Source organism: Physeter macrocephalus, chromosome 20, assembly GCF_002837175.3.
Source record: "Physeter macrocephalus isolate SW-GA chromosome 20, ASM283717v5, whole genome shotgun sequence".
NCBI classification, from domain to species: Eukaryota; Metazoa; Chordata; class Mammalia; order Artiodactyla; family Physeteridae; genus Physeter; species Physeter macrocephalus.
The window spans coordinates 37772686-37800260 of NC_041233.1; the positions used below are offsets into that span (position 1 = coordinate 37772686).

The window sequence follows — 27575 nt, forward strand, 5'->3', positions numbered from 1 at the left end:
TAAAATGGTATAGCACTTGCATGTAACCTACACACATCCTCCCATGTACTTTTAACTCATCTCTAGATTACTTACAATACCGAATACAGTATAAATGCCAGGAAATAGTTGTAAATACAATGTAAATGCCATGTAACATAGTTTGCTTTTTGGAACTTTCTGGAATTTTCTTCCCCAAGTATTTTTGCATCTGTGGATGTGGAACCCCCACGGATACGGAGGGCCAACTGCAAACTGTTTACCCATCTCCCGTGCTGGGCTCCAAGACACGCGTTTCTTTCACCCTGGGTCCCAGCATCTAGCACAGAGGAAGTGCGCTGAGAAGGGGAGCAGGGAATAAATGGTTTGCAGAAAGCAAAACATCCCTCCTGTGCCGCTTCTTCCCCAGCATCTCTGCAGGGAAGCAAACCAACGAAAGGCTAAAGACTGGCAATGCCGACAGACCTGCAAACATCGCCTGGTGCTCAAAGGAAAATCTGGCCACAGGAGGCAGATATTTATCCCCCATGTTTTGTTTTTCTTTCTCCCCATCCCTCACCGTCTCTAAACCATCTGCCTCTTCCCCCAACTTTACAACATGAAGTGACAACAGGAAGTCTCCCTTAAGCATTTTCTAATTTCTCTGTTATTTGGTTTTCTACTTTGGTACATGTGAGCCTTGGCTGTATTTCACACAGAAGCTGACATATTTTATTATGACACGCCCCATAAAACAGAGCACATATAAATCACCTGGCATGGTTTTGCTTCACCTGGCTGTTATTGCTAAAATCTCTATTTCTAAGAGCACAAAAGAGAACAGTTCTTGAATTCACAGACGAACAAGGACAGGGTGAGCAGCAGTCAAATCTACCAGGCTGGGAGAAAGAGACCAGAGACACGGGCTCCTGTGTGGCTGGCTGTCTGCAGAGACATGAACGACACAGACGGAGAAGCCACACAAACACTCCAGAGAGACCAGGGCAGCTGGGGAAACACTCTACAACTACAGCCCATCTATCAGACCCCTCTGGCTTTCTCAGCCCTAAGAGATTCTGAAATAAACACAAAGGCCCAAGGTGGCATAATACCGAAGTCAGGGGTACCTACCCTTTGGCCTCAATCACTGCATGGGTGTGTTTTATCTTGGGGCCCCTGACAGTCCCTCTCCTGGGCAGAAGAGCCAGCCAGCCCCTAATGTCCCCGGTGTCCTCAACAACCCCACAGCAAGACCCAGGCAGGCTCTAAAATGTCTTGCCCTCAAAGGCCTGGAGATTGAAGGCAGTATCCAGAAACTTCTTCAGAGACACCAGGTGAGTGTTCCTGTTTCCTGTGGCTGGTGCAGCTGCTGGGTCTCGGCCAACATACCTGGGGGAGGAGAGTCAAGCTAAGCGGAGGGCTGAGCCTGGCCCTGCTGCTACCCCAGGACTGCACCGGGTCTAATCCAGCTGCAGAAACGAAGAGCCTGAGGTTCCAAGGGGCCAAGACACTGGCCTAAGATCAAAGGTAGGAGATTGGAGACACGCAGGAGGTTCTCTAGTTCAGTTCTGGCTGCAGAACAAACACAAAGGTTTCCCCTCCATAAGGCCGTATTAAAGAAGATCCCTGATGGGGAAGCTGATCTGTCACTGACAGTCACAGAGCCAGCAGGGACTATGGGGCCCAACTCCTCAGTTTCCAATGCAGCCCAGAGAAGGGCAGTGGCCAGTGCTGGGTCACACAGCAAATGGGGTGGGCAGAGCCAGGATGGGGCCTCAAGCCCCCAGAGCCTCGGGCCTGGCAGACGTGAGGGGTAAATGGCGGGCAACCCCTTGCACCCAGCCTTGTACCATATGGGCCGCACTCGGCCCAGGATGGTCATGAAGCGCGGGCTGATGTAGTCGTAGTAGCCCATGTTCTTGTGCTCCTCCTGGCACCACACCAGCTCTGCGCCTGGGTACTTCTCTGCCTCTCGCTTGATCAGGTCGAAGGGGAATGGAGAGATCTGGGACAGACAGGGAGAAAGAAGGGAATAGCTAGGGGAAGGGGCGCATGAGCACGGCCAGGCCCCCAGGAGAGCAGCCACCGCTTCCCTCACTGGCCCCAGCCCTGGCACGCTGCCCAGAGCCAGGGGGCTGGCGATATGACCTTGCTCGTCACTCTGAGCAGTTGAGGGGCTCGGGCGCACCTGCTCCAGGCGTGTGATGGCCACATGCTCGTCCAGGCCCTGGCCGCTCCGCTCCTTCACCAGGTCATAGTACACCTTTCCCGTGCAGAAGATGAGCCGCCGCACCTGCCCGGGAGCCTGCGCCGCAGCCCCATCCTCAGGAATCACCCGCTGGAAGCTGGTCCCTGGGGACCAACAGGGCATGGCAGGGGCGTCTGCTCCCAGAGGGGCCACAGCAGCTTGGCAATCAGGTCCACATCCCTGGAACCTCCAGGCCCTCCCTGGCCACTAAGACAAGCCCCAGATTTAGACCTGTGGCTGCAATAGGAACCTCTTGAGCCAAACAATGGAGCAGGGGACAGAGGACACTCTGAGACGTCATAGGGACAGGGGTGGAAACAGCGGCTGGAGCCAAGGGCAGAGCCTTGGGAGTATCAACAGTAAGGTGATGGGGCGGGGGGCCGTTGGGGACGATGGGGAGAGCCCCTGAAGGGGACAGAGGTGAGGTCACATCCCCATCTGACAGCATCACTGTCCCAAACCTGCTCCCCATCCAGCCATGCCTACCTCCCAGGCACACTCAATCCACCCCGTCACCAAGCTGGAAGGCGAACCTTGCACGGTCCTCCCTCTCTCAGCCCCAGAGCCCAGCCTCCATCCCCAAGTCCCATCCATTTTTCCTTCCTGAGCTCATGCCATGTGCCAGGCGCCAGACTAAAAATACTACAAAAACCTCTGAGGAAGGTACTGTAGGGTCCCTGCAACCCAGATGAGGACACTGAGGCAGAGAGGGTCACTGGCTGCCAGGGCCCACCAGTACTAGGCACTCAGGCCAGGTGGTCCAGCCCAATGCCAGAGCTCTGCACTGCTGGCTCAGCCACCCGCCACATCTGAGGGGATGCCCACACACACACGTGAAGAACAAGCACCTGTCCACGCCACTGAGGTCCTCCTGGCCAGCCCCTGCCCCTCCGCCTACAACCCAGGACCGTTTTCCCAGACAGCTCTGCTCTGCCAAGCCTCAAGGCCCCATACCTACTCCTCCCTGATCCTCCACTGGGTCATGTCTCAATTCCAAAACCTGGTCCTTCGGGTGCTTTATCTGACCTCCGACTCCCAGCTAAATGAGGCTGAGAGCTCTTGGAGGGGGCGCTGGCTCCCCAGGGCCAGAAATGTCTGTCTGGCTCGCGAGAGAAAACAACGGATGAGTGAACTGATACCCAGTGTCCCACGAACTAGCAGACCTCTACCAGGCCTCCTGCCTCTAAGCTCTTCCGGCGCAGCCAGGCTGGCCCTGCTGGGAGGCTGCGGGGCCCCACTGCACTCCTCTGGCCCTGGTGCTCTGCGTAAGTGACCCAAAGTGGGTTCAGCCATCTGGCTGCTGCACCAACCTCCCAACCCAGCTGCTGGCGGGGATCGTGCCAGAAGCTGCTGCACGGCCAACAGAGCCACAGACAGAGGCAAGAACGGAAGAGTCCCGGGAGCAGAGGCCACACATGGGCCACCAGGCCCCGCATCAGCCGCCTCCCCCACACGCCCAGGCACATACCAGAAACCATTTGGTCAAAGCTGGACTTGGCCTCTGGGTGCCTCAGCAGAGATTTGGGTGTGAAGATGATCAGCTGGAAGGGAAACACGTGCCCGGCTGCTAGCCGCCCCTGCTTGGCCAGGGTGCCCTGCACTTGGCCCCTGTACGGTCAGGGTGACGGCCAGGGCGGGTGGCTCACCGGCTTGCGGAAGGGCAGCAGGATCTGGCGGCGCAGCACGTGGAAGTAGCTGGCCGGCGTGGAGCAGTTGACCACTATCCAGTTGCAGTCGTAGAGCTGCCTCACCTCGAAGTCCTGGGTGAACGCCTGGAGGGGCAGCGTGCGGCTGGGAGGTGGCCTGCCTGTGGCATCCACACCCTGGCCTTGCTGGGCACAGCCGCGTGCAGTCCTGTCCTGGGGGAGGGCGGGCAACACTCACGGGGTAGGCGTCCGAGTCATCATTGCTCATCTGCAGGAACCTCTCGGGCCTGGCTGAGGAGTGCTCTGGGCCCTGGAAGCAAATGCCAGATGGCCCAGGCTGGCCAGAGTTTGGGGGGGATTGGGGATCTGTCACACAGGACGGGGACCCTGGGCTTGGGGGAGAGTCTAAAGGGCTTCTTGGAGGAGATGCCCTCACTCTGACGTCTCAACCACAGGAAAGCACCAGGAATGTGGGACAAGAGTAGGGAGGTACCCTCAGATGAGGGTCTGGCCAGAGCTACCATGTGTGAACATGTGGGGCAGAAGAGAAAAGCAAAAAGGCCAAGACGCTCTCTCTCTAGAACGTCCTGACCTAGAGCAGTGACTGTTTACTATGTGCCCGTGGTGTGCCAGACATAGCTCTACGGACCCCACACAGATTATTCTCTCGTCTTGCGAAAGCAGTCCTGTGATGGAGATGAAGAAGGCGAGGGGCACACAGATTAAGAAACAACCTCAAGGTCACTCAGCCAGAAAGGGACAGATTCAAACCCAGGTCTGACTCCTACTCCTACCCTTGCCCACGTGGCTGCTCTGCTCCATAAGAGCAGCAAGAACCCCCGCACCGTCCTCCAAGCTGGCTCTCCGTGGGACAGGGGTGAACTGCTCCTCCCTTAGTGCGGATGCCCCAAGGACCCATGGCCACAGGCACCAGCCAGGCCAGCCCAACCCTCTGCAACCAGCCTGACTCAAGCTCCACCCAGTGAGATGCCAGCCACCTTTACAGCTGGGAGACCGTGGGCAGTCACAGGCCTCTCCTCGCATGTGAAACGGGAACAGAACCGACTGCCTGGTCCAGCTGTGAGGATGCCACGGGATTATACGTGGCGTGTAAAGTGCACGGCACAGGGAGACCTGACTCTGAGCAGTACTGATCAATCCCTGACCACATGACCAGTCCAAGCTGAGTGGGTCCTCGGGGCCGTCCACTGCAGCCAGCACAGCCCTGCCCACGCTCCACCTGGTCAGGCTACACACCCACCAGGGTGGCATCTCCTGATGCTCTGCTCCTCGCTTCCCCGAGGGCCTGCACATCCTCCTTCTCCCCCACATGTGGTTCCCCGGACAACATAGGATCAAATTCCAGCTACTAGCTGTGTGACCTTAGGCAAGCTACTCCACCTCTCTGTGCCCCAGTTTCCTCATCTGGAAAGTGGGAACAGGTCCCACCTCCTTAAGTTGTTGTAAGGACTGGAGGAGTTAACATGCAGAGAAGGTTTTAAACGGAGCCCGGCACAAAGCAGGCACTCAGGCATGTCTGTTCCGTCTACTGCTAGAACAGCAGCATCACCAACTTCAGCAGCGGTGCACAGACCCACGCAGGCCCCACCCTGCAGACCCATGCGGTTCCGGGGGACTGGGAGGCACATACCCCCCCTCAACTCTGCAAGTGGCCAAGGGTCTAGCCGCCCTCTCCCAGGCCGGCCAGGGCCCGCCCCCACGGCCCTCACCATGCCCTCCATGCCATGGGGCAGCAGCAGCACGACGCCATTGTGCCGAACCCACTTGGCCTGGCCCGTGCTGATGAACTGGTCGATGATGCACTGGGCCGTGTTGTGGAAGTCACCAAACTGCGCCTCCCAGAGGACCAGGGCGTTGGGGCTGGCCATGGCATAGCCCAGCTCGAAGCCTAAACGGGAGACGCCGAGGCAGAGACTGTCACACACGGTCCCCAAGTGGTGGTGGCTCCGGCCAGACCCAGCCCTTCCTCCCATGTGCTGCCTGCCCCACCCGTCCCTCCCAACAGGACAGAAGCGCCCGGGGACTCCTTGGCGCCCAAAGGCCAGGATCTCCCTTCCTGGCCGCCGACAACACGCCCAGAGATGCCACTCTCAGCCCTGACCTCACGTACAGCCAGCTTCAGCCTTATGTAGGCCAGGAGTCAACTCCAAAGACACCCTGGGGAGGCAGCAGGGCCCATCTGCCAAGGGGACCCCTAAATATGGCGGGGCTGCTGAGGGGAACGGGCAGGAACAGCCCCAGAGGCAGCTCCCCAGAAGCGGTGGCCAGTCTCGGTGGGGGGGGGGGTTCCCGCTTCTGGGAGGAAGCAGGGAGGGAGGAAGCAGGCCAGCTAAAGGTCAAGCCAAGGGAGAGTGCAGGGGGGCAGTCTGGGGAGCCCCGAGTCTAGGGAGGGGGCCTCGAGACGGGGCTGCTGGGTGTGGTGGCACAGAGGGCAAGACAGAGGTCAGGAACGTGGAGGTGGCCAGGCCAGGCTCAGGGCCGGTCAGTGGCAGCAGCAGTCAGTGGACTCGATGGGGTTTTCGGTCTGGGCCCACTGTTGCCCGGGGACAGGCTCTGGTATCCAGAGCTCCCACCCAGGCCAGAGTGCCCCCCACCCCCCATCTGGGCTCTCTGAGGGGTCAGATGGGACAGGACCTCATCTCTCATGTGGCCTCAGGTGGGGGCACCATGGTCAAAACAACAAAAACAGACACCCTGAGGTGCAAGACCCTCTCTGGTCCCCAAGCATCTCAGGGCCCGCCCGACCTGCAGGCAGAGTTCTGACCCACCCAGAACTCCGTACTCCGAGAGGGAGCTGTTGCACACAGTGTAGGGGGCCTGGTCAGGCCAGAGGTGGTTCATGGGGACGCACGTCCTCCGGTCAACCTCCTGGTCATGGAGAACGTGGTGCCGGTGACTGCAGAGACACACACCAGGAAGGGAGGGGAGGCAGGCGGACTGAGCAGGACACCAGGCGAAGTGCCACAGGATGGCGACACCAAGAAGGCCGTGGAAAGCCAGAGCGATCTGGCCCCTCCTCCGGGCAGCCTCCCCTCCCACTGGTGCCCTCACACATGCCCTGGGGGCCTTGGAGCACAGGCACGAGAGGCTCAGCTTCTCACCTAAGGAGGGATCCGATGAGACCTGCCTTGCCGACCTCCCAGATGCTGGGTGGAGCCTGAGACCCTAGGAGGCCACACCCCAGGGGCACCATCTCCCTGCCCATCCTGCCAGCCCCTTTACCACCTCACCTGCCCTGTCCAGGTTTACAGGAGGCAGGAATTCCTGTGCATAAGGGGGGCACCCCTGGCCAAACCCCAAGCCTTGTGAGGACTGACATGCAACTCAGGGTGCAGTGGAGTGGCCCTCTGTACCCTGGTTGGAGCAGGGCCAGCAGTGATGAGGGAGTGGGACGTGGGAAAGATGGCCTGTCGAATACTGGAAGCTACACCTCCAGGACTCACTAACATGGCAGAGACGGAGTTGAGATCCCAAACATCTGGGGTCCCAAACAGAGGAAATGTAATGACGACAACCGGCAAGTGTAAAGTCCCTCATCTGGACTCAAATCCCAACTGTGAACCAGCAAGATGATGACGGGGAGCTGGCTTGACAGTAGTTCACAGAAGAGAAACAAAGGATCTTGAGGACCATAGATAACCACAAGGCTTGACATCAACCAACAGCTTGGGCCAAGCAGTCAGCTCTGCAGGCTGGCCCCGTGGGGACAGAGAGGAGGCCTAGCAGCCATCAGACAGCTTGGCCCAAGGGTGGGGGCTAGCATGCTGATGGAGTTACCTGAGACCACCTCCTTGGCTTCCCAGACAAGGTCTAGGAAGAGAAGGAAGGGCCACTCCACTCCAGAGGCCCTGGGCTGACTGTGAGAGATCCCCAGCACAGCTGAGCTCTCAGCTCCCCCGAGGCACAAGGCTAATGCCCACAGGGCCTAGGGCCCAGAGCCCCCCCACCCTCACCTGAATGTGCCCCTCTCCACGTCCTGCCCACTGAGCCGCACATGGATGCCTTCCTTGAGCAGGGAGCCAAAGGCCATGTACTCTGCCAGCGCCCAGTCCACTGTCCTCTTCCTGGTCATGTCCGCACGGCCCCGCAGGATGCGAGAGAGGCCTGCGGGAGGGGAGGGCCAGCCTGAGGGCCACAGGGGCTTGGCCACCCCATCTGGGACAGCCGTAGTCCCTGGGACCTGGGCTGGGTGTGTATATACTCAGTGTACACCCCTCCCACCGAGCAGGGCCCCGGCAAGACACAGGAGGCCCCTCCTCCAGCATCACCACTCCAGCCAACACACCGGGCCGGCCTGAGCCCGCATCCCCACCAGCCTCCCTCCCCGCAGGAAGGAGCAGGCACCATTAGGCGAGCATCCGCCACATGCATACTCCGCATTCGCTGATTCAGGGACATTTCTCACAAGCCCACGGGACAGGTACCAACTTCCCCCACCCCTAGATGAGAAGACAGGCTCAGAAGAAGGAAGTCATCTACTCACGATCACATAGCTATGAAGGTGTTTGGATCTGAGCCCAGGCACCTGGCCCAGACTGGGCTCCCATCAGCCCTACACCCACACAGACCCCGTGTGACTGCACAGAGCCGGTGCCCCAAGACACCTGGGCCTCCACGCGCATGTGGAGGAATCCTCTTGGAATGCCCACAGGCTGCTCAGAGGGTGCAGAGGGGCCCCACTACCATCGGGGGGGCCCTCCAGGCTGCCTGAGCAGAGGCCACGATGGCCACCATCGTGGCCAAGAGGCGCAGCCAGTGACCACCTACTAGCCCAGGGTCGCCCTCTGTCATCCACCCAGCCCAGCACTCTTGCCGCCCAACATTCTAGGCCCAACCGCCCCCTCCATGGGAAGCCCTTCTTTCCCTGCTCTCCTTCTGCCTGATGCAGGGATGCCCCCGGCAAAGACATTGGGAAAATACAAGGTGTCCCACAGAAGCCTGGTCACCAGCACCCAGCTGGGAGCGGGGCATCCACATCTGCTCACCCTGAGAGGAGCTGTTAACACAGGCACCTCATGGGGCACAAAGGAGGCACTGAGAGCTCCGCTGATCTACCCAAGACCAAGTCAAGATGAGAGCCAGGCCTCCCTGACTCCTGATGCCATCTCCCTTGGGGCACGATGTCTGGGACAGTGGCCCATGCTGGAGCCTGCACAGCAACCTCACCCGTGTGGATCTTAAAGTCCTCCAGGGGCACAGAGCTGGCCACTTCACCAATGTGGGTCAGCATGTCCTCTGGAATACCCGTGGCTGGGCATGTCATGCTCTTGGGCTCCCCGTCCACAGTGAAGAAGCCTGAGAGGGCAGAGACTCTGTGACTTGTGGGTGGCAGTGGGGCCTCAGCTCCCCTGGCCAGGCTGTCTCCCCAGGACTCAGGGGCCCACCTCTCCCTTAACCCCAATGGCACTCAAACCCTGAGCCCATCCTGGGGACCTGGGACAGCTGACAGCACCCACCTAACATCCTCCCCTCCGGCGCCTGCGAGGCCCCTCCCTGGACCCAGGGTCACAGCCATCTAGCTCCACGCCAGAGAGGCCCGCTGAGCACCCCTCCCCCAGGGCCCACTCCACTTTGCTGTCCACCCTCCCTGACCCAGCCCTTTCCAGGAAGCAGCTCATCACATGTGTCCTGAGGGCGACACTATCTCCCTCTACTCCCGCCTACCCCACCTGCGGGAATCAGCCCCACACAGCCTCAGGGGTCTCAGGGACAAAGCCCACAGCCTCTGGGCTGGGCAGCAACTGCCCTCATTCAGGATCACTCCAGTCCTGGTCCCAGTGCCAGAGCCCAGGGCCCAGGCAAATCACTCTCGGCCACACGCTGCTCACTCACCAGGCCAGGGGGAGTCCAGCCAGTGCTTTATATGCAGGATCTTTTTATCCTTGGACCTGCCAAACGCCTCCTCACAGATCCGGTCATATTTGGCGATTTCTTCCTGAAATCAGGGTGAAGGCCTGGATTGAGGCAGCGATGCCCTGGGCAGCCAGAGGCTGAGTCAACCCAGACTCATAAACTCTGGTCCCTCTCACCACGTTCTAGAGGAACTGTCTGCCCACTGGCCCACAGGGACCTTAAGGCCAGAGATAAAAGTCCCAGAGTGCAGGGGGATCCTGGAAAGAGTTCAGGTGATTCCACTCAGCAAGGGACTTGGGGGGACACAGGAAAGACTCAGTCCTTGCTCTGAGAGCTCCCTGAAGGCAGGAGGGCAAGCACATCCACAGATAACTACGGGGACAAACCCGGCTCAGGGCTACCTCCTAAAGGAAGCCTTCTTGGACTCTGGCCTGAGGATGGGCTTCCATGCATCGCAGTGTTCACTGCATCCCACCAGGCTGTAAATGTCTTTGGTCCTCTGTCCCCCTTGATAACTGGGGGCTACTGGGGACAAGGATCATATTGGCTACTTCTATAAATCGCCAGCCCAGCACTGGGCTGATGACATCAGCAACCGCCTCAGGGTCTCGGCTCCAGCAAGGCTGATCCCAGGCGCTGACGCGCTGACGGGGCCCACCTCGAATTCCTGTAGGGTCACTGTGCCCTCGGCGATGAGCTTGTCTGCATACTTCTTCAGCACAGGCACCTGCCTGTGGATCTGCTTGTACATGAGTGGCTGCGTGAACATGGGCTCGTCCATCTCATTGTGGCCACGCCGGCGGTAACAGACCTGCAGGGACAGAGGGTGGGTCCCCGCGCCCAGGCGGTGTGGCTGGCGCAGTCACTGCACAACTGGGGCACACCCGGCAGGCCACATCCCGTGAGGCCTCACCAGCCCCCACTACGACCCATCACCAAATGCCCCACCCCCAGGCCTCCGCAGAGATGGTGCTCAGCGGTTCTAAACCTGCCGCTCAGCCCCGACGAGCAAAGATGTTGCAGACCCGGTGCACTTGCCACGGCAGGGACAGTCCAAGCACCTCCACCTCAGTCCCCCAGACCCACCAGGTCCACCACGACGTCTTTATTGAAGGTGTTCCTCCACTCGGCCGCCACACTGCACACATATATCACGGCCTCTGGGTCATCTGCATTCACATGGAAGATGGGTGCGTTGACCACACGGGCCACGTCGGTGGGGTATGGTGAGGAGCGGGCCATCCGGGGGTCTGTGGTGAAGCCAATCTGCAGAAGCAGGAGGCACTGAGAGCTGGACAGCAGCAGCCGCCTGGGAGACCAGAGGGCTAGGGGGCCAGGGGAGGGGCGCCTTTGCCTCGAGGTCCATCGGGTGTGCTCAGGAGGTGCAGGGGACATGATGGGGTAACAGTGGATGACCTCGAAATCAGACATAGCCGCGGGGCCCACGGGGACGGCAGTAACACCAGGGGAATTGTGCCTGCTCTTTCTCCTGCAATCATTTTTATACAGTGGGAGTGGGGAACGCAAGTTGGGGTAAAACCCAGTCTCACCAGTTACTAACTGTACAGCCTTGGGCCAGGTACTTAATTCCCAAAGCCTGTTTTCTCATCGATTAAAAGGGCTCATTAAATTCCTACCTCACAGGGTTATACTGTGAAGGTTAAATAACTTAATATGCGAATAAGGTAGTTAACCCAGGGCTTTACAGGCTCAGAAGAAGAGCTGTTATTAACCATAGCTACCTTTTTTAAAAGCAAAGGCTGTGAGAGGTGTGTCCTAAGACTGCCTGGGTCACACGGAGCTCAAGGCAGCATCTAGTTACATGGCCAGCCTCGGTGCTAGGTGCTGGTTATACCCATCTTCCTCTGTCCTTACTGCTTTCTCACATATATAATATGGGGGGAGGGGGCTGCGGAGGGCAGGACAGAGACAGACAGATGTATACACCTCCCAGTTCCACAGACCAGGAAACCGAGGCTGAGAGATCAGCCATCTTGCCTGAAGTCACACTCTGGTAAGTAGCAGAGCAGGGGGGTTAAACCCAGAAATGCCTCACTCCTCCCCTCAAAGTGCTGCCTGGATTCAGGGATGGATGACACCGACAGGGCCCAGCACACAGCCCAGGCCCTCACCTGGTTGTTGACGACGACGTGCACGGTACCGTTGGTGGTGTAAGAGGGCAGGTCACTCAGGTGGAAGGTCTCATAGACCACACCCTGGCCAGCGAAGGCAGCGTCCCCATGGACCAGGATGGACATGACCTGCAGGGCAGTATATAAGCCAGGAGGGGCCCCCATGCCCCAGCCCGTGCAGCCCAGCCCTGCTCCTGGACTTCAGAGATTCAGAGCCTCCCCCTCGGAGCTCATCCCTCAGAATCCAGGACCTCAGGGCCCAGGCAAGCTCACCTTCTTGCCCTGAGCATCCCCACGGTAGAACTGCTCTGCCTTTGTCTTCCCCTGCACCACGGGGTCCACAGCTTCCAGGTGGGAGGGGTTGGCCACAAGCGACAGAGTGATGTTCCTGTTTGTGACTCGGTTGATCCTCTCATGGTACATGCCGAGGTGATATTTGACATCTCCGGAGCCCTGAAAGTTGAGGTGGCCTGTGATGAACCTCCCCCGCACCCCATCCCAGACACGCAAGCTTACAGTGGCGCTGGGACATTCCCTGGATTCTGCTCCCTGGAAGGCTGTTTTTTCCCTGACTCACACCTGCATCCTTCCCCCAAACCCAGCACAATGCCCTTCTTGCCCTCCAGGCTGGCCTAAGAAAGGTAGGCAGGTTCCCAGGGCCTTGGCTCCCTTATCGGAGCCCCTCCACATTATCAACAACCATCCTCTCCGCATTAATGATGGCAGAGTGGGGGAGGGGTAAGGCATTCGTAAGAAGGGGCCAGCCAGCAGCAGTGAAGGCACAGAAATGAAGGGCGGCTCTTCATTGGCATTGAGACCACGGGCTAGGCCTCTGAGCACACACTGGAGCAGGACCCGTACCTAACTCCTTAAACCAAAGTAACCAAAAATGTACACACAACAGACAAAGCCATAGTATCAGGGGAAAACATGACATACTTTATGATCTTGGAGTAGGCAAAGTCTTTCTAAACAATGTACAAACCTCAGAAGCCATAAAGGATAAGACAGCTAAAATCTAATATATTTGCCATGGGGGAAGAAGATCCATGCACAGTATTAGGGGAAAAAATATCAAGCTGGGAAAATATTTATCAGACAAATGCAGGCAAAGGGCTAACTCCTTCAATACATAAGGCACTTTTACAAATTGGTGAGATAAAGCCCAAAAATCCCATAGAAAAATGAGCAAAAGCCAAGAAAAGGAATTTACAGAAAAAGGCACCCATGACTTAAACATGTGAAAAGACGCTCAGATTCAAAACAGAGAAATACGTTCAAATGCAGTGACTTTTGGACGTATCACATTGGCAAAGATGGAAAGGTTGGACAGAGTAAGGGAAGCCGGGGGCCTGGGACCCTCGCACACAGCGTGTGGGCTTGCTGCTGTCTGCAAGCTCTTTGGAGGGCAATTCAGTCCTACCTCCTCAGCTCCAGCCACCACATTTCTCGGACACCATCTAAAACTGCACGCACACGTGTGCACAAAGACACTCATTCCACCACCTAATGCTCATCAACGGGAGACAGCAGAAACCAGAGGGGCACTTGAAGCTCGGGGAGCTCTGTGTGCAGCTCTGAAACAGTGACAGCTCGTTAAGTGAAAACAGCAATGTGGCCAGTGGCATCACAAGCTGCTCCTCTGGCTTTTTATAAATAAAGCTGTACTGGACACATACGTGTGCTTGCACTGCATGGAACATTTCTGGAAGTACACACTTTAACACAAAAACTGACCACAGCAGAGCCTATGGGGAGCAGGAAAGGGGTCTCAGAAGGGAAACACTCATTGTGTAATCTTTTCTTCAAACGATGCTCACATTTCTTTTTCTATTAAAAAAAAGTAAATTTGTTTAAAGTGTCCTTTGGCCAGGTTTTACAGTTTACTCACATGTCGTCTCTGATTCCTCACAACCATTGTGGGGGTAGGAACTTTTATCCCCATTTTACAGAAGAGCAAACTGAGGTTCAGAGAGATGAAGGTGCTTGAGCAAAATGAACATGATGGTGGGAAGATTCTGGATTGGGAGACAGCAGATGTGGATTCTAGTCCTGCTCTGGCCTAATGCGCTGGATGATTTTGGAGCAGTCATTTAATGTGGTTCATTTTAACAAACCATGCACCTGTGCTGAGTGCTGGGGCTTCGGGAATGAGGTCCCTGCCATCACCCTGCTACCAGCCTGGAAGGGAAAACAGACACACACACGCACGCATGCACGCACACGCGCGCAAGCGATGGAGAAGGCCAGAGTAGAGACGGATCTGCTGGGAAAGGAGGCACAGAGGAGGGAGAGACAGGATTGCTGCCTGGAGAACCAGGAAAGTCACTAGAAGGGGAGACGGGCAGGGCTGGGAAAGAGGCAGAGAGCAGAAGAGAGGAAGGCCATCTGGCTGAGGGCCCAGCATGGGCAGAGGCGTGGGGTGTGAGGCATACACGATGCGTATACGTGCCAGGAAGGGGGTGAGGGCAGAAGAATGTTCTCTCTGCTCATCGGTGGGCACAGGAAACCGTCCTGACCTCCCAACACTATGCTGGTCAAACAAGTGAGTGAGGCAGCCCTTCAGGGCAGGTAGACAGGACCCTGGGAACAGAGGTATGGCCACATGAGCTGAACTGAATAACTTCAGGCACTTCCCTTCACACCTCTCTGGGCCTCAGTCCCCCTAGCTGGAAAGAGGGAGGTTAGCCCTCCCAGCTGTTGGAGATCATAGCACTTGGCTCCAAAACACCTTAGGAGCCTCACACAGACACCCCCAGCCTCTCTCCCACTCTTCTGCATGTCCGTCCACCTCAAGGTCTGTCTGAGCCTGCAAGGTCCTGGCCCAGGCCCTCTCCAGTCCACCTCCCAAATACCCAGCTCTCCAGAGGCTCTGGGGCCTAGGCCTGGCACCCACCTCATCCGCCGCCTCCAGCTTGGGGTCAAACTGGCAGAAGATCTGCTCCAGGTCCTTGCGGATGACGTTGGCCAGCACATTCAGCCTGCCCCTGGAGCCAGAGGGGGCAAGGCTCTTACCATGCTCCCTGCCCCCCTGGGACCTTTCAGAATTAGCATGGGGGCTGGAAGGCCCCACCCTCTCATCCCACCTCAATCTACAAGGCCTGTGAGCAGGTCAGGCTGGCCGGCCCCCCTGGGCAGGCAGGCATCCCCCCCTACAATTCAGACTCAGGAGGCCCTCGCGAGCAGGGAGCCACCCAGCCTCATGGCAGGGTGTCTACTCACCCCTCTCCCCAACCAAAAGCTGAGCCCAACCCAGCACCTGGACCCCAAGCTGTTAACGAATCACAGCTGCTCACACATGGTTCCCCACCCCAGCCCAGTGATATGGAGGTGATAAGGATAGAGAAGAGGGGACTGGACTGCCCCTGAGATCAGGAGTCACCAGAGGACCTGTCCAGAGGAGCTGAGTGAGGACTGAGGAGTGGGAGGAGGAAAGCAGCCAGGCCCAGGGATCCTCCAGTCCAGCCTGAACTTCCCATCGGGGGCAATCTATTCAGGGGTGGGCACCAGCCTGATGGGGGCATAGGACATGACTCCGAACCCGCTCCCCATAGACTACCAGTGGACGCCGGCCCCAGGCCTGCTCACACCCTGACCTCCAGCCCCACACAGCCCAGTGACAGAAGGGCAGCTCTCTTCCAGCAGGCCCCTCTCCTGCTCTGCGGCGGCAGGGCTGTGGGATCACAGGAGCCGTATGAACAACCCTCAGCCCCTCTGGGCAAAGCCTCCGGCCTCAAAGGCCCCTCCCCAAATACGGAGGCCTGGCCGAGGGCAGCCCTTGGCTCCAGAGCCCTCCTCAGGCCAGGAGCCTGCCCAGCACCACCACCCAGTCCCAGAGCAGCCTGATGGCCCAGCACCATCCTCTCCCACAGTTCCACTGAAGCCACGTGTGCCCCTGCCTCCTCAGAGCACAGGGCCAGCTCTGCACAACCCTCTGACCAGACACCAGGCATTTCTGGGACCCCCAGAGCGTGGAGCCTGTGTGGCAAAGCTCGGGCTCCCGGGAGGCCAGCCACAGGGTGGGGACCCTCCTCACACTGCATCCTGATGCCCCTGGTGCTGATGCAGTCCGGGGCTGGCCCACCTGTGAGCAGCTGGAAACAGGCACAGGAAATGCAGGGGCTTTGCCCCCCAGACTGTTCAGCACGTCCTCTTCCAGCCCATTCAGCAGGACCCCTGGCCACCTTGGCCGTATTCCTCATTAGCCCACAGGCTCCAGCTCAGAGGTAACTGCCCAGTGGCCAGACCAGCCTTCCAAGTCTTTATCAAAGTCACAGGGAAATGTGTGGCCAGCTCGCAGCCGGGGAAAGAGACCCTCGGCTGACCTCCAGAGACCTCCCACCAGGGGATGCGAACCTGAGGCCACCTGCCCAGGCTCTGCCCTCACTTCCCTGGGATGTGCCCCTCCGCATCTCCTTGTCCACAGGAACCTCAAGTAGCAAGATATACCCCTCTTCTGTAACCTCAATACTCCTGGGGACAACAGCAACATGGTGAGAGAGAAACTGAGTTTAAGAGAGCCTGGTTCCATGTGGCTTTGGCCACGTGCTTTCTGTGATGAGCAGCCCAGGGCCCAGGGACTCTGATAAGTTTCTAGACCACTTTGCCTCTATCCCCAGGTCCCACCAACACCCCTGCTCTGATTTTCAAAGCCTCCTATCCACCTCAGCTTGCTGGACCTGGAGGAGAATGCACAAGGCTGAGGCAGGGAGGAGAAGGGCCCACCTGTGTGGCATCCCCAAGATGACATTCTCGATCCCCATCTCGCTGGATTTGTCGATGATGGTCTTGAGGGCAGGAATCATGACCTCACAGCCCTCCAGGCCAAACCGCTTCTCCGAGGACCACTTCCGGGCCAGGAAGTCTTCAAACCTGCTTGGGGAGAGATGCGGAAGGCTGGAGAGGCTGGGCTCCTGGGGGCTATTCATGAAGGCTCAGAGCAGGATGCCAGGACACAGGAAGCTGCAAAGTCACCTCTCTCTGCACAGTCCAGGACCTGGCACAGACACCATGATGCTCTTACCAGCAAGGAGCATAGTTCAGGGGGGAGGCTGAGGGTCCTCCCAACTTAAACAGACCTCTGGTTCCATCTATTCTGTTACCACCCTCTCTTCCCCTTCCAGTCACACTGCTCCAACTAGCCATTCCCCTGCTCCCAGACCACTGCCCTCCAGCACACACATGCCCTGGGGCTCTCTCATCATGCCCCAAAGATGCCTCACGGCTCAACTCAAATTCCAGCCCACACGTCACTGCTCAGGGAGCCACTTTACTCCTAGCACCTGGGCCAGGGGCTCCTCCAGGCCCCCGCAGCCCTGGGCAGACCCAGCTTCAGAGAAGTTCAGGGGCAGAGCCAGGCAGGAAGGCGCTGCTACTCACTCCACACAGGGACATCTTTCTGCCACTTCCACCCTCGTTCGATGTCATGTTCTCCTGGAGCACCATCCAGCCCTGCCTTCCCTTACCAGGCACCCTCCTAGTTTCTTAGCCAAGGCCTGGGACGTTTCATACAGCCCTGGAGCAGGCCCCCCAGCCACTCAGGCTGCCCGGGGTGATGCTGGGAGCCTGACCTCATAGAGCGCACCAGCCGGGCCAGCAGGGTCCGCTTCTCCTCGCTGGAGAACTGCATCACGCCAGGGGTCTCGAACTTCTGCCGGATCCACTGACACTGCTCCACATCATTGATGAACATGAACTCCAGACCGATGTGCTGGCAGTATGTGTTCTGGGGGAAAGGGGAGCACTCCACGAGGAACCAAGAAGAAGACCGACCGCCTTGGGATCTGGAACAGAAAAGGCAGCGCCCTCCCTCCCTCTATCGCACGCCACAGAGCTTCATCAGCTGTGCCCGACACACCTGCCTGTGCTCACCTCCAGGCGCCGAATGATCTCCCGCAGAGAAAGGGTGTTTTCAGAGCCTCCAATAAAGGTAGTTGTGGGCAGCTGGAACTCCTTATCCAGGTCAGCCTCCCGCAGGTCGTAGAAGGCTAGGAGGCACACGTGGCAGACCCCAGGCAGCAGAGAGGAGAGAGGGAGGTCAGGCCCAGGTGGGGCCCAGCTGCATCCCCAGACGTCCCAACAGTGCCCCCAGGACCCTCCCGCCATGTCTAGCCTAAAGCTCAAAGGCCCTCTGTCTGCAGGGCACAGGGCATGAGTCAGAGCCTAGCTTGCCGCCATAAGAGTGGGCCTGGACAGGCGTCTCAAGCTTGCTGAGCGTGGCACACCAGCTAGGGAAGATGGGGAGACCTCCCTTGCAGGGACACCATGCATAGCTGGGCAAGGGTCAGAAGAAAGCTTCCCAGACTGCTTGCTGAAACCCAAGACCCAGAGGCACTGTAGGCTCAGAGCCCCTCACTGGGCACAGGCACCAGCTGGTTCTGGCATCGCCATGGCAACAGGAAAGGGTACCGACTCACCCAATTTATCAATGGTGGTGATTAAGTCTGAGGGCACAAAGGAGTCCAGGTCTGCATCCAGAATGCCCAGGGGGTCCAGTTGGGCCACATGGTGGCCACGGATCTGGAGAAGGGGAAAAGGTCGGGGCGGAGCTGGAACACAGCTGAACAGACCCTCACCAAGACTGAGATTCTGGGCCCTGGCCCCTCAAGCCCCCCTTCAAAATTTCAAGTTTCCACATATCTCCAGCACCCAGCCACTGCATAGTTGCCTAGGAGACCCCACCATAGCCACTAAGGTGGTAGGAGCTCAACTCTGTTTAAAAGTACAACATGCAGCTTTCAAAAACAGGAAAGAATGCATACACAAAAGTAGTTACTACGGTACTATTAGTAATTGCAAAATTCTAAAAACTTCCCAAATGTCCATCAATAAGAGACTGGCAAATGGATATGGGAAATCCACACAGGGGATACTACAGAGCTGCTAAAATGAATGAGGAAAATTCCTAACTGCTACTATGAGGTCATCTCCACGAAATATTATTAAGCAAAAAAGCAAATTACAGAAAAGTGTGTGTGGTAAACTACCCATTATCTAAGAAAGGGAAGAGAAAACTAAACACATGCATTTGCATATATTTGTATATATTTGCATGGCTACAAATAAATATATGCATTAGAAGAATATACAATAAAATAAGAAAACTATAAAATAAGGAAAATTATTACTTATGGGGAAAGGACAAAATAGGGCAGAGCAGCAGGGCTAGAAGCTAGACTTTTAAGAATATATCTTGCATTGACGATTTGACTTTGGAATCTTATAAATATTTTATATCACTATAAAACAAAATTAAGTTTTAAAAATTGAAAGTAAGACAAAACAAATGAATTAATGCATCCCTTTGGTGGCATAACTACATAGAGAGGAACTATTTCAACTGACTAACAGAATATTCCCCAAAGACAAACAGAACTGCAGGAATAAAAAGATCATAAATTCATTTATAGTACCAATCAGCAGTGGTAGTACTAGAATTGTATTCTCAGACTGTCATGTGTGGATTGTGGGAAAATCAAGTAAGTCATTGTATCGCTGTCTTTGAGAACCTCTAGTTTTGGTATCTTTAAAAGGAGATGGTGACATAAGACTGATGAGGTCAAGGACAAACACTAAGTCCTACATTTGATGTATATAGAAGCATCAGTATAAACCCATAAAGTATGGTATCTTTAAAAAAATACATATTTCCTGGCTCTAACCATCAAAAGAACCCAGAAGTCATGACCAAACCAATAGCAGTAAATACTCCCTCACTCCCTGGAGAACTGACAGAAATGTGCGAGATGAGCTCAAAGCATCTTGTCCTACCAGATAGCAAAGGGGTGCTCAAACACTACTGGGGCTGGGAATAAGGACACATTTTGAGCAACAAAAAGGATAATATCTAAAGCAGACTGAAACTCATTAAATATGTTTAAATTCATGCATTCATATCATACTATGAAAAAGAAGAAAAACCTTTATTGGCCATCTTTGGAGGATGCTAGGAAACCATGTCATAATTTTGAAAATCCATCAACAAAAGGAAAAATCAAGCACTGATCCTGCCCTCCCTATACAATTTGTACCTCAGGATAAACAGAGCTGACAAAGGGAAGGTTCTCACAATAGAAGTATTTCAGGTAATAAACAAAGAAAGAAAGAATTAGAATATCACCACTTTTACCACTCCCAATGACTTAATGTGTCCAGGAAATAATTATCCTTAGCTGCTAACTGATGAAGTGCCCATCACCACCAGGAAGCTGATTTTGTAACAACAGAAAAAATCAAATCTATGTTGGATCAAGCATCTAGATCTAACTACTAATTTACAGAAATTACATGGGACAAAGTGACAATGAAGTGACACCATGAGGATGCAATCAGCAAAATCCAGGCTCGAGAAAACGCTATAGGACAAACAACCTGGTTTCTTATACACACACACACACACACACACACACACACACAGAGCAAGAAACACAAAAAGAAATCGAGAGGAACCCACAGAGTAGAGTACAAGAGACTGAAAAGCCATGTCAACATATCACAACCTGTGGCTTTATTTGGATCCTGATACACACACACACACACACACACACACACACACAGAGCAAGAAACACAAAAAGAAATCGAGAGGAACCCACAGAGTAGAGTACAAGAGACTGAAAAGCCATGTCAACATATCACAACCTGTGGCTTTATTTGGATCCTGATTCAAACAAGCAGTAAAAAGAAATCCTAGGACAAATAGGCAAACATGAATACCAACTGGGTATTTGATGACATTAAGGATTATTACTATTTTTAGGTGTGATAATACTATCATGGTATATTTGAATATTTTTAAAGGAGGCTTTACCTCTGGAAATACATGCTGAAACGTTCAATGAATGAAATGATATAAAGTCTGGGATTTGCTTCAAAATAATCAGTGGCCTATGGGTGGAGCCGGAGGTGGGTAAGATGAATCAAGACTGGCCCTGTATTGATGGGGGTTCACTACATAATTCTTCCATCTATTATATGCTTGAAAACATGCATAAGCAGCACCCTGGGTTTTTTTTTCAGTACTATGTGCAGATGAGTCAAACCAGAGCTCAGCCCCCAAGTGACCTGTGAGGGGCTACAGCCCACCCAGTAGGTGCTCACTACCAGGCAGATTTTTATCATGCTAGTATGGAGTAACATTTCTGAATCCAGAGACCATCCTGCTGGAAGGACCCTAGTGCTTTGGTCTTGGCCAGTGAAAGAACAAAGAGCTGCTCCAGAGCTGGGACTGTACTTAGAAGATAAGGCCCTCAGGCCGAACTCTGAATGCTACCCTGTATTTCACACAGAGTTTTATGTTCATTGTCCTTTTTCAAAGTCAACAGTCAGATCACTTTCTGCCTCTTTCAGCCAGCCAAGAAAAACATAATTACAATCACTGTTGTTTACTCGCAGGTGGCCCACGATCCACGGGTCCTGAGGCCAGTGAGGGAGCCCAGTCCTGTGCGCCTTTCCTCTTCCGCCCAGGTGCCATCCCACACAGAGTGCATCATTCAGAGGCAAGGCGCCATTTCCATTTGCTAAGGCCTCCCTCTCCCCCGAGTTCCTGCAGCGGCTTGCTGCACCCTCTCATGGAGTCTCTGCCAAGGACCCCAGGATGCCCCTACCCTTCCTTCTGCATGTCTTCAAGACAAGTTTCTCTTATGAAATACCTCCTGCCACTGATTCCCAGACAGATCCCAAATGATTACATTTTTATGGAGTGAACACCCAGAACAGCCCTCCAATTAGTCCTGTTCCATCAAGACCAAGAATAGGAAACATCATCAGGACTCTTTGACATAGCAAGGGCCCAGCCTGGGAACCCAGCAGAGGGGAGCCTAAGTCTCCAGGACAGAGCAGCTGATGGGGGAGAGCTGCTTAATGAACTATTCATTCATTCCACAAACACTAATTAAGCACCTGCTGGACATCAGCCCCTGTCCTCTTGGAATGCTCAGTCAAGAGGAGAAAACCTACATTAACAAGGGGCAATCTACTCACCTTTCATTCAACACTCACTGAAACTGATCACTCACCAAGTACTTCTCCAGGTTCTGGGGCAGAGTGGGGTGTAGGCGACAGATAACACTCCATGAGAAAGACCACAAACAAACCACTTCACACAGAAAATACAGGGGGTGGTAAGTGATGTGAATGGTAACGTGACAAAGAGCAGGAGGAGGGGCCAGAGCCACCAAGCTCTCTGAAGTGATGCTGGAGCTGAGCCAGTCTTCTTGCCATCAACACCTGGCCACACCCCAGGAGCCTGTACCCTCCCAGCCGCTCACCTGGTAGGCCCGGATCAGAGACTGCACAGCCAGGTGGTCCTCCACCAGCTTACTGGTCTTGGTCCGGCTCAACACTGCTGGCCTGCTCTCAGGGACAACAGAAAGGGACCGGGGCTGAGCCAGGCCATAAGAGGCTTCCTCACTGGCTTTCCGGAAGAAGCTGTCCCAGGACTGGGCAGGGGCAGAAGCAAGAAAACAGCCAGGTTAGGACCTGGGAGTAGTGGGGGGTGGCCCAGGCTGGGGCCCTAGGGGACATCAGTCTTCCTTCATCACCATAGCTCTCAGGGCCCTCCCAGGACCCTGCCGACAATACCCTTCTCAATCAGCCCAGGGCCCCCACCCAAATTCTGGATCTCTCCAGGACCCAGCTTGGTAGTGGGTGGGGGAGGTTATAAGCTGTGATCAAGGGGCTTTAGGTAAGAAACGGGCTTCTATCCATAGGCGAAACATGCCCTCACACACTGTGGGTTGGAGGCAGCTCTGTGGAGGGTAAGGGCAGGCAGGCCCTCAACATTTCCAATGCATGTATCTTTTGAACCAGCAATTCCACTGCCAGCAATTTATTCTACAGATGTACTTGGACAGGTGTGCCTACATGTACAAGGATGTTCCCTGCAGGACAGTTTATAAAAATGACAACGTAAAAACAATCTAAGCAGTGATCAATAGGAAACTGGTTAAATAAATGATAGTAAATTTAGATTCTGGAAAATTATGTAGTCTTTTTTTTTAAAAAAGACGCATTTATTATTGTGGATGTGGAATATTGCCAAGATACGTTGTAAAGTGAACACAGCAGAAGAGGATGTATGCTTTGCTACTATTCGTGCAGAAACAAAAAGCAGATGGGCACATGCACCAGCACCTCCACATTCTAGCAGAACACATACAAAAGTGCTTTCCTCTACTCCCTCTCATACAGTACTGGTGGGAGAATAAGGTGGTACAAGCCCTGTGGAAAGCAATTTGGCAACACCCATCAAAATTATGTACACAGATGCCCTCTAACCCAACAATTCCACTTTGGGGAATTTATCCCACAGTTAGCTGCACACGTGCAGGATGATGAATGTACAAGATGATGCAGTACAGCACCAGTCATGACAGCCAGAGACTGGAAATGAGCCAGATGCCTGTCCCTGGGGATGGATGTAGAACATCCATCCGAACAGTGGAATACTATATAGCTGGGAAAAAGAAAAATGAGGCTCTTGAGGTACTGACATGGAAAATCTTGGAGATGTATGCTGAGTGAAAAAAGCCTGGGGCAAAACAGTGGATGTTACATGTTACTTTTTGTGTAAAGGGGGAGAATCCAGAGTTACGTTTGCAATAGGCTTATCTGAATGGATACAGAAGAAATTAAGAATAGACTGGGGAACAGACAGGTATGAGCTGAGCAGATACGGGATGGAATGGGAGGAAGGCTTTTCACTGTAGAACTTAATACTTTTTGTTTTTGGATCATGTGAACATATTACTTTCCTCTGAGGCATGTGAGTGAAGGAGAGAGAGCAGCTATGCTTTTCACTTTTGTCCTGGCATCTGATTTTGATTTTTTTTTTTTTTACCATCAGTGGGTACTTATTTTATCAGCTTACTATATATGTAAACACTCATGCTCCTAACTATATAACAAGAGGCCATCTGGAGACGGCACTGCATGACAAAGGGGGCAGGGACAGGTCTCAGACCAGGTGTGACTGAGCAGGGCATTATCAGGGCTTCTCAAGCCAGACCACCACCCACTGGCTGGTCCAGCAACAGGACAACAATGGACTTTCCTCACCCAATATGAGGACCAAGCTCTTTCACAAAGATGGAGGACCTGAGAGACAAAGAAACCTGCCCAGGGTCACACAGCAGGCACTGTGTGACCTCCCCACTCCCCTCGCCACAGCCCAGCCCCAGGACCTTCTCTCCTACACAGAGGGCAGGGTTGGGGTGCCAACCTTGTGGACACTCTGCGGGTTTTCCAACCAGGCGAAGTACATCTCCTCCATGTAACTGGAGCCGCCTCCAACTTTGCTGCTTGGGAAGGTGGCCGGTGGCCCAGATGACCTGCTGTACCAGCTGAACCTTTGGGTGCCATGTGTGGCCAGGAGCCTTGAGGCCTGTGCCCCAAGCCGGGATGGCAGCAGCCTCAGCTGACTCATTCTGGACACAGGCAACGAGGGAGAGACATAAACCACAGGAGTGGGATGGAAGGAGGCTCTGGCAGCCACTTATCCACTCATATGGCATTTGCTGGGCCTACTGGGCAGGTGGCCCTGGGCTAGGCAGTGACGAGACAGAGGTGAGAGGGACAGTCAGCCAGACCTCCTGAACACCCCAGAACTCAGGCAGCGGAGTCCTCCAGGGACTGGGTGCTCCATGCCCGGTCAGGAAAAGGCCAGAAGCAAGGGGTCTGGCTGAGCTGCACTATCTCGAGGCCCATGGCACTGCTGGGTCTCTAGTCATTGTGACCAAAAGGGACCAGTGACTTCCCCTGACTTCAGTATAGGCCCAGCATGTCCTCTCAGGCCAGAAGGCCAATGACACGGGCCTCAATGGCCCCACTTCACATCGGGGACAACTGAGGCTCAGAGAAGGGAAGGGCACTGGGGGACAGTGGAGGGCAGACCAGAGGCAGGCGCCTTGCCCAGCCAAGCTCCCAGCTGCAGCTGCCCTCTTTGGCTCCCATACCCTGCCCAGAGCTTACACTCAGGACAGCTAACAGCTCAGGGGGTACATACAGGCTGGAAGCCCACTCATGATGGAGAGGAAAAAGAACCTGGAGCTCATCTCACCCCCGCAATCTCACCTGCTCTTTCCCAGGGAAAATGCTCGAACAACAGGCTTTCAGGAGTCTGTGTGTACATATGGGAAGGTGGGAGGGGGGCTTCTTCCTCCCCTCAGAAGACAGAGGTTCTCGGATAAGAGGCTCCTCTTAGAACCTCTGTTCCTCTACATCACCCCCCAACACGACTGTAAGCAGAGCCCCCTCCTCTTCCCCAGCATTGCCTGGACACAGACAGCTCCCCCTGAATACTTGCTAACACCCTTCTGCCCAGAGAATCCCAGCCTGTGAGTAGGGTGCAGCACCACGGCAACCCCACCAGGGGCCATGCAGGCAGGAGGGCCTGCTTCCCCCCGCATAACTCAGTCCCAGAAAGTGTGCCTTTCTGCCTGGGCCTGGGCCTGGGCCTGGCCCTGAGTCAATGCTCCTGGGGCCAGAGGTGCCCAGCTCACAGGGCACACACCCCGCCCCAGCTCAAACAAGTCACCAGAACCAGCTGGCTGGACCTTCTCTTCTACAAGGGGTCAGGCCCCAAGGCAGGGCCTGGCGCAGCCCTCCTAGCCCACCTGCTCCCTCGTCCCCTCCAAACTTACATGAGGCAAAGGGCGGGGAGGTGGTCTTCTCGAGCAAGGGGCAGAGTGGGCTCCTTGGGGCGACGAGCAGCAAGTCTGAACAGAGGAAAATTAAAAAGCAAAAAGACACTGCACTGCAGGGAGGAAGGAGGTGGGTTTGGCTGGAACCTGAGCCTCAAGTGCCCCAAGCTTCCTATCCACATGCTCAGCTGCATGTCCCGCCAGCCAGTGACACCAGGCCCTACTGAGGGCTGCTAGGGGCTGGCTCTTCCTGGAGTGGCACCTCTCCAGGTGTTGGGTGGAGACTCAAGGCCTGAGTTCTGGGGTCAGAGGGCCGGGGTCCCAAACCCTGCTCTCCCTCTGATGGTCCCTGAGACCTGGGCAAATACAGGGTTGCTGCCCCGGCCCAGATGGCCATAGGGCCCAGGAGCTACTGGCCTGGAATGTGAGAAGTATCTAAACAACCCAATGGGGAAACTCTAACATCCCCATCCTAAGGCAAAGAAAACCAGACACCAAGATCAAACATTGAGGGAATAAAAATAAGAGCACAGTTAGTCAGCACTGATTCGGGGGCGGGCACTGTGCTCATCTAACCCTCTCAACAATCTCAAGAGGTGGGCACTTGGATTAGCCCCATTTTACAAATAGGGAAACTGAGGCACAGAGAGGCTAAGCTGGTGAGTGGTAGGGCTCTGTGGTTCTGGAGCCTGTGCCCTCCTCACTGCAGAGTCATGATGTAAACACAGATTTCTCTTAATGCCAATGCTCCTTCCAACGGCTGCAGCCAGAGCTGCTCTCTCTGCTGGCACCCACCCCCGCAGGGGAATGGGATGGCTCCAGGGGTAGTGACAAGCCTGGCTGTGTCCAGCCTGGCCCGGTGCAGGAACACTGTGTTTCACAAACACTGAATAATCTGGGCAGCCGCTGGACACTGCTGTGGCCTTCACCCGGCCTGACAGAAGGACAGTCAGCCAGCCACCCCTGCCCCAATCCCACCAGGGCCTGAGGACTCAGGAGCCCTAGAGGGCTGGGGACAGAGTCAACCTCAGTATCTGGAACCAAAGCCCAAGCCTGCCCTGCCAGGTCCTGCCCACACAGGTGAAAGGGAAGAGTTAGGGTCTGGCACCATGCTCATCCCCTGACCAGCCCAGCACCCCATGGATTAACAGGCAGGTTGCTCTGGGCAGCTCTTGGTGGCCTCCTCTCTAGGGATAAAGTCAGTACCATCCCCACTGCCACCCTCAGAAACATAACGACAACAGACATCCCTGGCCACTAAGCCTCCCACACGCAAGGCCCTATCTGGGCTGCTCTGCAATACGCCCACTTTAGAGACCCCAAGACCTTGAAGCTGGGCAGCAGAGCCTGGACTCACGCTCCTGCAGGGCTACGATGGCCCCACGTTCTGGGAACTGGGTGGGCTTTTCTCAGGAATAAGCCCCACCTCTAGTTTACTGAACCCAAGAGGCGGCCACGGAAGCAGACTCCGAGGTAGGAAGCAGGGTAGCGAGGGGGTGTGCTTATTTCCTTGGCAGAGATGGAGGGCCTGAGCTAAAGGCCAGAGGTGGGAAAAGCACAAAGGTAAAAGGGACCTGTTCCAATATGCTCCAGGAGCAGGGATGGATTAGGGCCCATGGTGGAGGGACATAATGGCACCCTGCTGGGACCTCAGGGTCACTCCATCCCCCCACATTTCCCTGAGGGAAGGAGAAGCACTTCCCAGGCTGGCTGCCACCTCAGGTCAGTCTTGCCTCCCTCAGGGCCTCAGTCTCCCCATCTGTGAGCGGAAACCGCGGTTAAAACCTTCTATAAAGGCCCTGCCCCCTGCCCCCACTACGAGGTCCTGAGACTTCGAAGCTGCCTGCCTGTCCCACCAAGCACATAACGCTAGACCATCCCCATCCCCAGGGCTGCCCTCCGCAGCCAGGGCTCCTTGAGAAGGCGAAGAGCAGCAGGCCCCTCCCCAGGCCACGAAAGGCGTGGACAGTCTGTAGTCTTTGCGCTGGAGAACCCACGCTGATGTCTGAAACCCCACCGTTAAAAGCTTCGATCCCTTACGCAAAACACTTCACAAGGAACTGCACTCGCAGGGTCGGA

At 55.4% G+C, this 27575-nt stretch overlaps 1 protein-coding gene across 1 annotated transcript; it reads right to left on the reverse strand.

Annotated features, from left to right (window-relative positions):
- Positions 1-596: 596 nt before the first annotated feature.
- Positions 597-27575, reverse strand: OGDHL (oxoglutarate dehydrogenase L). The gene is made up of 24 exons (XM_028481373.2): positions 27537-27575; positions 25497-25571; positions 24077-24281; positions 22125-22295; positions 18275-18377; positions 17730-17845; positions 17429-17583; positions 16584-16730; positions 14755-14845; positions 12132-12311; positions 11859-11987; positions 10813-10992; positions 10385-10537; positions 9706-9808; positions 9040-9168; positions 7827-7977; positions 6642-6769; positions 5583-5761; positions 4091-4162; positions 3853-3978; positions 3675-3747; positions 2147-2310; positions 1809-1963; positions 597-1347 (listed from the first exon to the last, which is right to left on the reverse strand). The coding sequence occupies exons 3-24, from the start codon at positions 24278-24280 to the stop codon at positions 1224-1226; spliced, it is 3033 nt and encodes a 1010-aa protein (XP_028337174.1). The 5' UTR covers position 24281; positions 25497-25571; positions 27537-27575; the 3' UTR covers positions 597-1223.